At 40.4% G+C, this 8,589-nt stretch overlaps 1 protein-coding gene across 1 annotated transcript in view; it reads right to left on the bottom strand.

Moving 5' to 3' along the window:
- The window catches only part of LOC120800465 (protein sidekick-1-like), a 240,610-nt gene extending 232,237 nt beyond the window's left edge, over window positions 1–8,373 (bottom strand). Inside the window, exon 1 of the mRNA XM_040146590.1 lies at window positions 8,202–8,373. Within this exon, the coding sequence (XP_040002524.1) occupies window positions 8,202–8,373 (172 nt within the window). The remainder of the gene's footprint in view (window positions 1–8,201) is intronic.
- Window positions 8,374–8,589: the final 216 nt, after the last annotated feature.

An 8,589-nucleotide genomic window follows, 5' to 3' on the forward strand; every position in this document is an offset into this window, starting at 1 on the left:
TGAGCAGTCTAAGCATGACCTTAAGTAGGAAGGAAAGGATGGTCTGGAAAAAAGGAAGCAAACCAAAGAAATACGGTGATAAATATGTCACAGGGTCATCTTTAACAGAACTGTGGGACATACGGTACAAAACTTGCAGTATACAGTATGAGGCAAAGTGAGTTTCACACACATTTTTTTTTCCACATGTGGAACCCATGTAATTATTTCCTTGATTAGGGATTAATCCTCACATGGCTGTCTGTGGTCCATTTTAGAGGTGTTCTGCTCTGGATAACAACTTTGCACTGTTTATTGCTATCGCTGGGTTTAAAGTTCTTAATACCATTAAGCACCATTAAATGTACTACATATGATGAAACTGTCACAGTGGCTCTTGGTTGCATTTATTAGTTCTGGTCTCATCTTCATCTGACTGTCACTTATTTCAAAAACACTGAAAATACTCAGAAAAGAATCTAACTATCCATCACATTTGGGTTATCTCAAAAAAAGAGAACATTGTTGTGATATTATATTCTCACGAATCTATCAATGTGAGAGTTTTTTGACATTTTTGAATATACATACTCTTTACCCCTTTCACATTTGACAAGGTGTTTTGTGACTGTGGTTTATTTTTCGTCTGGCACCTTTGGTTTCCCTGCTGTTCATGTCCTATTTTATTAGATGTTGTAGGAAGAAAACACCCAAAATGTCTCAAGCACAAATAAGCAGCCAAAATTAAATTCCACAAAAAATTGGTATTGCTAAAGTATTGCTGTTCAAGGTTTTTCCGTCCCTATTTTTTCATAGCATTTGAATATCTTTCTAGGGATAATACTTTAATATACATTACCATTCAAAAGTTTTAGAACACCTCAGTTTTTCCAGCTGTTATTTAAATTTACATAATTCAATGTCTCAGTGTTTCTGAAATTTAAGCATAGAACAAATAAACTATTGGATATTTTAAAAACAAGGAATAATGGAATCTCCTCGTTAAACTAAATTTTATGAAATTTAAATTTTTGACTCATCCAGCAGCCAAACACACTTGTGACGTTCTTTCTACAGTGGAAATGAAACATTGTTCAGAGGGTTTGTCCCAACGCTGTTGCAAAAGTTCCCAAGAATGTGTTGCATTTGCAGGCTGCTTTGCTTTCATCTTCTGTCCAGTTCATCCCAAACCAGCTACATCCAGTTTTGGCCTGGGGACTGTGCTGGTCTTCCGTCATGTCTTCCTGTGTTACTTGCCTTTTTCTCATCATTCTGATAGCAATATACAGTACTACTTCCTGTAGTACAGTATTGTCCTAATAATGCATCAGAGTGTGTAGTAACACAGTTTGTTCCATAACTGCCTTTTTACAGACAGAGGGTCTGTAACCAATCATCTAAAGTTGGGGCACCTCCAATTTCTTAATCCCTGAAAATGTATTATGTAAAGTGTACTTATGTATTTCTGCATACAGTATTAAGTACAAACGCCATGCAATAAACACCTGCTTTTTAAAGTTTATAATATTCAATCTTTGGGGACAGGAAGGTGTTGAATGAGCACTACAGTTTCATTAGAGGCCAAACTTAGCAACGATGTATTATAGAGTTGTGTTATATTGACAGATATTTCTATTTCCATTTACATACAGTACTGTATGAAAATGGAAAGTCAAAGAAAGACCGTAAGGTACCCTAATTTGCCTTAATACAAAGCTATTCAGCTCTAAATCATATCTTTCAAAAATCTGACCTGCTTTACTAATTTTAATATACTGTAAGTCTCAAGTAACCTAATTGTGCATAGCGTAGTTGTAGTATGTAGGAAAAAATGTAAAAAATATGATCTTACTTGGTGTCAGGAGACGCATAGGTGATTATGCATGACATGGTGTCCTGATTCAAGAAAATAGTGGATAAGGTACAGACAAGGTGCCGTTTCTTTCATGCATTTCTGTGCTGACACTATTGCCACTCACCTAAGAAAAAAGAGAGACTGAGTTTAAATTATAATTAATTTTTTAATGTTTGTTTGTTGTCTTTTTAACTCATGAATCTGTGAAGCTTAAGTATTATAATTTACTAGTAATTCAATATACATCGTGTCAACTGAGATTGGTGCAATAAGTTATTAAAGTTTGCAGTAATATTCAAATTTTTTTTTAAGTAAATGTGTTCTATTTCCATGAAGGTGTGGGCACAGCAGATCACTGATACGTTTAATTAATAACTCTAGTCTGTGGTATTTATGTAAGCTGCTAAGCAAGCACACTGTCACTCCTCAACAGTGGAAGTAATTTTTCTTTTTTCAATTCCCCATTGCCATTCTGCTTTCACAATAGCCAGAGGTCTTATTAAATTAGTGTGTAACCAGCATTAATTTGTATAGCAACTGCTAGAAATTCTTGTTTTGACTCTTCATGACTCAGTCTTAATAAGAGCATTGTTTTAGCACATTCAAACAATAAATTATTACTTTTTGGGTGCAGTTATGGCCCTCAGGCAAACTGCACAAAACCTGCATTTGGAGGTCACCATCTTGTTTAATTCAACATATCAAGATACAATAATAATAATTTAAAGCTAATTGTCACATATTCCACATTACAAAATCCTCTCTTACAATGAGTGCATTGATGTGGTTCCTCTTTGCACCTCACCAAAGCTGTTTATCAGCGCTGCCTGTCCCTCAATCTGCACTGTTTTTGGTCATATAGTTGGATGCTGAACATTAAAGGTTGTGACTCCTCAGGCATAATGTAAGGGCTTAATATATGTCTGATTATGAAAGATTACCTGTTCAGCTCATGAGCTTGTGATTGTTCCACACTTAATTCATTCTACATTAGGAGTTTCAGGGGAATTCATATAACTAATGTATTAATATTATTAGATAATGTTATTATGCATTGTGGAAAAATAAAAGCAATACACAATTAAGAACAACTGTACAGTAACCTGCAAAAGGCATCTTTAAACTATGTAGTACAAATAGACTATTGTAGTACAATAGGTGCGACTAACGATTATTTTCATTATTGATCAATCTTACAATTATTTTCTTGATTGATTGCTTAAAAATATCTATCATAATTTCCCAGAACCCGAGGTGTAATCTTTAAATGTCTTGTTTTGTCCAACCTACAGTCCAAAACACAATGTTCTAAAATTTACAAGGATAAAATACAGAGAACGTAGCAAATCTTCAGAGATTTTTGGTCTTTGTGTTTGAAAAATGACCCAAATTATTTAACAATTAGATAAAATAGTCTTTTCGTGTTGTTATATCTTACAGTTCAGTCAGTCAGTAGCGTTCATGTTTGGCAGGTGTTCTGTTTTATTTGGATGTCTTGCTGTATAACCATCGTGAAAACTATAAGACAACTTAAAAAACACAGCGGATCAATAGCAACCTCCTCCCCCATCTTACATAATAAACACCAAGGCCTAAACGGCAAAATAGCATCCATTCCACTTGTGTGGCCTGCAGCAATGGATTCTTTAGTCCCTTATGTGGAGACACGGAGGGAAAAAAGATCAGAAACCAAAAAGAAGAGTAGCGATACTGAGAACAGACAAAAAAACGAATAGCAAAAAGATTCAACACAGAAAGGGAGGTTGAGGAAGACCAGAGTGTATCCCATTTGGCTCATATTTCAAAGCTCTTTTTCAGGGAAAAGTTCTATAAAGTGCATCTTTTTAGAGATAGGAAACCATTCTGACTGGGCAGAAGAATGCACATGTGGACACTTCACATGCACTCAAAGCTACTGGTAATTATATCTATGACACACAGTACGTTTGATGCTTAATATTTTATGCCTTGAACTGACCACAGTCATAGTAATACTGCTGCATAAGGAAACATGAACCAACTGCCCTTTAAATGGCCTCACCAACCCAACTAATCACTCACCGAAAAAGTCGTATCAGCTACTGCAAGTTTATGTTTGAACAAAAGAAGATGGGTCAGATGCACTTGCCTCATTCTCCTTTGTACACGCACACACACCACTTCTCACACAGACACACACACGCAGGTGATTATTTTCCATTAGGAGACTCTGGCTGCTTCTCTATAGCTGCCACTTCTTCTGATGTGAGAAGAAAACACTGAGGACTGATAGGAGGTTAGCATCAATCTGACACACACAACACACACACACACACACACACACACACACACACACACACACACACACACACACACACACACAAACACACACCTCCCAGCACCACATACTGTATGTAGTCTGCAGTCCTGTTAAGACTAAAATCTCTTTCAAATATCCGGTGCACACAGAGACAGGTAGACACACAAGTGTCAGGTTGCTGTGTAAGTGTGGTGATTTGTTCCTCATGACAGACAGGAAATAAGGAAGTCGACCAGGGACCTCACTTCCTCTTAGACCTGACTAACCTGACATCTACCTCACACACATACACACAAACAAACACACACACACACACACGAACGCACACAGTCTTCTCCATCGTTAACTCTCCTTCTCTATTGTACATGCACACACAATCCATTAGACTCATAAGTCTGTTCTGAGGCCTCCACAATTTGAGCTACTCCAGTGTGGGATTGAATTTGTTTCTGTGCGCAAAAAACAGAACAGGTGTATAATTGTTTTGTAACTGGCACTAAATTTACAGTTTAAAAATACATCAAAATCCTTAGGTTGCATGATAGAGTATGGGAGCATGTTACAATACTTCTGGTGACAAACAGCCTCTAATACAAATTGCGTCACAGCTGTTCTAAAAATATTGGTTTTCACAAGCTGCAAGCAAAGGTCATCACAGAAAGAGTGAGTCCATCAGTGGAATATGATTTAAAAAAAAAGTAAAAAACAAACATAAGATTCATAAGAGCGTCAGTGAAGAAGTCATGGTAAGGTTGTGCAGCGTGAACGATGATAATCAGTTCGACGAGGCTTCTAATGTACTCGACTCATTACAACATGGTTAAGCAAATTTCCACATCAGCTTTAACTGTTTGACACTGATGAGGGAGAAGGACTTTGTGTCAATGTGTGTGGGTGTGTGCACATGTATTAGTTGCATGCTAGTCTATTTGATATGGGTTTTGACATAACGCGCAGAACTCTCCCAGCCCCCAGCCCACCATCCAAATGTCATATCAGTGGCCTCAGTTCATTTAAGCATGCCCAGATATCCAATCAGCATCAAGCTCTGGCTTAGCTGAGTCAATGACATGTGTCATATCAAACCTAATCACATTGATAGATCCACTAAGTGGGGCAGCAAGGCGATATAAAACTTTGTTTTGCCTGCTTGAACCTGAAGGCAACTTCCAAAGTCAACACAAAAACAAAACTTTAGTAATAGCCCTAAAAATTGTCGCTAGAGAGAAGTGCAGTAGTTTACCATCTGGGATGCTCGTGTCACATTTTAATGCAATTACCTTGGACAAGGGTGGGAATAATGAAGAACAGCGTTTTTTTTTTCATAACCCTTTGGCTACTTATAGACCATTATCATTATCAACATTATAAACTGGGACAAAATCATTCTTCATTCTCTGTAGTACAGACCTAATGGTTCATATCACTGTTCATTGTTTTTTCTACCATTTTCTAACATAAGACTTAGGTTCAGCGCCTAAGTATTTTTGCACCTAAACCAAATGAACAGAAAAGGCTATGCTGAGAGAAACCTGGAGAAATCCCTGCTGCAAATTTCATGTTTTAATGTCATTCAAAGTATTACATGGTCCTATGTGATTTGGGTGATTAAAATGTTTGAAAATCATGTTGAAAATCTCAAAAATGCATGGCTGTCAAACTGCAAAACCGTTTAACAGAAAATTCTTAACAACAGGCAAGGTTTTCATCTTGCGATAGTAATATTGTGGATAATGGGGCATTCTGGACTCTTCCTGTTAGTGATATAGAATATGATTTACATTTTGAAACACACTGTATGTGACCCATCCTTGACTTCACTCAGAATATAATGTCTAGAATGAGACTCTGTCAGTGTCCATGCTGGAAATGTGAATCAGTCAAACAGCTGTGGAGCAGAACCCACTCAGTGAGGGGGGGGGGGGTTGAGAGGTGAGCTGATGAGAGGTGGAGGAAAGGAAAGGGGAGAGGAAGAGGAGGAGAGAGACAGTAAAATGCTGCCGTCACTTAAACTCTAAAATGAAAGATCGATGAGCTTATTTAAATGTGCTCCCAGAGACGAGAGTTGGCTCATATAAAGTCTCACATTTATGAGGAGGGGTGTGGACATCGATTGACTGAGAGAAAGAGGGAGAGAGAGTGAAAGAGGGAGAGGGACTGGGAGAGGGAGAAGGGAGCGAGGGAGAGAGAGACAGGGAGAGATCAGGAGGATCAGCTTAGGCTCATGAATTTCATCCTTTTTCTCCTAAAATAAAATGTTCTAATAAATGCTGGGGATAGAGGGGTCGGAACTTAGAAAATCTACAGCCTTCGATTGGCCGCCTGGCACAGTTTATCAAATCAATAACCCCCCCCCCCCCAGCAGCCTCATCCTGAATCTGTTTCACTAATTCCCAATTCACCCCCCTACCCACAGCACACACGTACATACAAACATAACCCCTGCCAGCCATTCTGAGGTATAGATATTTCACAGCAGGAGACCCTCCTTTCAGCCAAGACAGCTGAAAGGGGTTGGTGGGTTTGAGAGCGGGGGCTGGTAACTTCAGTACCGTTGCTGAGACCTTGACGTTATAGGGAAGACGGAAGGAGCTGACCCTGCAGCCACAGCATCCCTCCGTCTCCCACCTCCTCCTCAACACCTAGGAGGGAGGGAAGAAAGACGATGAGTGTGATGACTGGAAAAAGAAGGGGGAGGAGAGCAACTTTTGACACACACAGAGGTGTTGTCATACCGTCATCATCGATTGAACTGCAGGCACAGTTTTCTGAGTGACAATCACGGTGCACTGCATTCCCTCTCTAACCCCCACTCCATTTTTTCTTCTAACCCCCTTTTCCTACCACTCCCCTCTCCCTCCCCTGCTCCTTCTCACACCACCTCCTTCTCCTCTTCGCCACACTGCCTCCTGACTTTCTCTCCCTCCTCCCTGTGCTCCCTCTTTCACACATACACACTTTCCTGCACTTAAACGACACACACATGCTCTCTGGATTCACAAATAGCTCACCCCCACCTTTAAAACACACACACATACATGCACAGACATTCCTGAGACCCCCGCCTCCACGTATCCCTCAGCCTTACATTCTGCCCACCACGCCATCTGTGACCCAGAGAAAACTGTGTGCCGACACCAGCCTGACCTTTTCTGTGCTTTTGTTTTGCCACTCTGACATGATCCCATGAGCTACATGCACACATGCACACACACACACACACACACACAGAAACAAACAAATATCCAGTTTCTCTCTCTCTATAGCTACAGAAGAAAAAAGCACATAAATTAATGTAACATAGCAACGCATAATTTCCACAAAAAGCTTTGGCCAAGAATCGATATGTCATCATATCAGTCTTCCTTCCTGATGCTGTATTCAACAATTATTCCACACAGTAATCCTCAAACACACTAATCTGGACACCTGCCAGCGCAACAGGGTTAATACTAAACTAATAGGAGGCAACTTAAATTAATACACTATGTGTGGCTGCATGTGTCTATGTGCCACATCAAGAGCTGTAGTCAAGCAGGTCATTGACTAAGAGGAGGATTATCAATGCTTGGAAGCTGTCACCCCCCCCCCCTAAACATCTTTAATTCCTTAATCCTACAATCATCATCCTGCAATCTATGCATCATCATTACAAAACAATAATTTACACATGCACTGTAGTAGGTACAACCCCCCCCCTCATCTCTGTCTCTCATACAATCAACCTGACTTAATTTACAAAAAACAATGTTGTTGGCCTAATACCCCCGCCCCCTTTCTAGACACATCCTAACTATTAGACAAACTGCTGCTGTACTTGGTCTAATAAATCACACCCTTGTTTTCAGTTTAAGAGTCATCATCTCACTTTCCCCCTGTTCAGCACGGTCCCAATTACATATGAGTCTTTCAGTAGGTGTTCTCAGACTACACACTTTGCACAATGCCACTTATACCGTTTAAACACCTACAGTATGAATGTATCTAAATACACAAATTAATATATATATATTCTCTTGTGCATCATCTGATATTTGAACCCAGGACTCCCGGGAGTTGAGCTCTTACCTTGGCCGTGCAACATGTGGCAGCTGCCGCCGAGAAGGAGCAGGAGAAAGAGCGGCAGACACCGGCTCCTACTCCGGGTCGTCCCGGTCTCAATCATCATCTGCCGGCTCCCTGCTGCGGGTACCTCCATACGCTCCGGGGACCCATCGGGGCATCTAATTACCGGTTTCATCGTGCGGGAGAGGGGACCAACAGTGTCCGTGTCCGCTTGTGCTTTGCTGCTGCGACTCTCTCTGGGAAGAGGTCCGAGGGGCACGGGATTCAGCACGGGCAGCTCCACACCTTCCCGGTGGAGCGAAGATCCGAGCTCCGAGAGTTCACCGCTGTCAACTGCCGACGAGCTCCCCGCTATGACTTCCCTGCTCCGGTGTCCAAAACTCAGCAGGCA

Source organism: Xiphias gladius, chromosome 15 (assembly GCF_016859285.1).
Source record: "Xiphias gladius isolate SHS-SW01 ecotype Sanya breed wild chromosome 15, ASM1685928v1, whole genome shotgun sequence".
Taxonomy (NCBI): Eukaryota; Metazoa; Chordata; class Actinopteri; order Istiophoriformes; family Xiphiidae; genus Xiphias; species Xiphias gladius.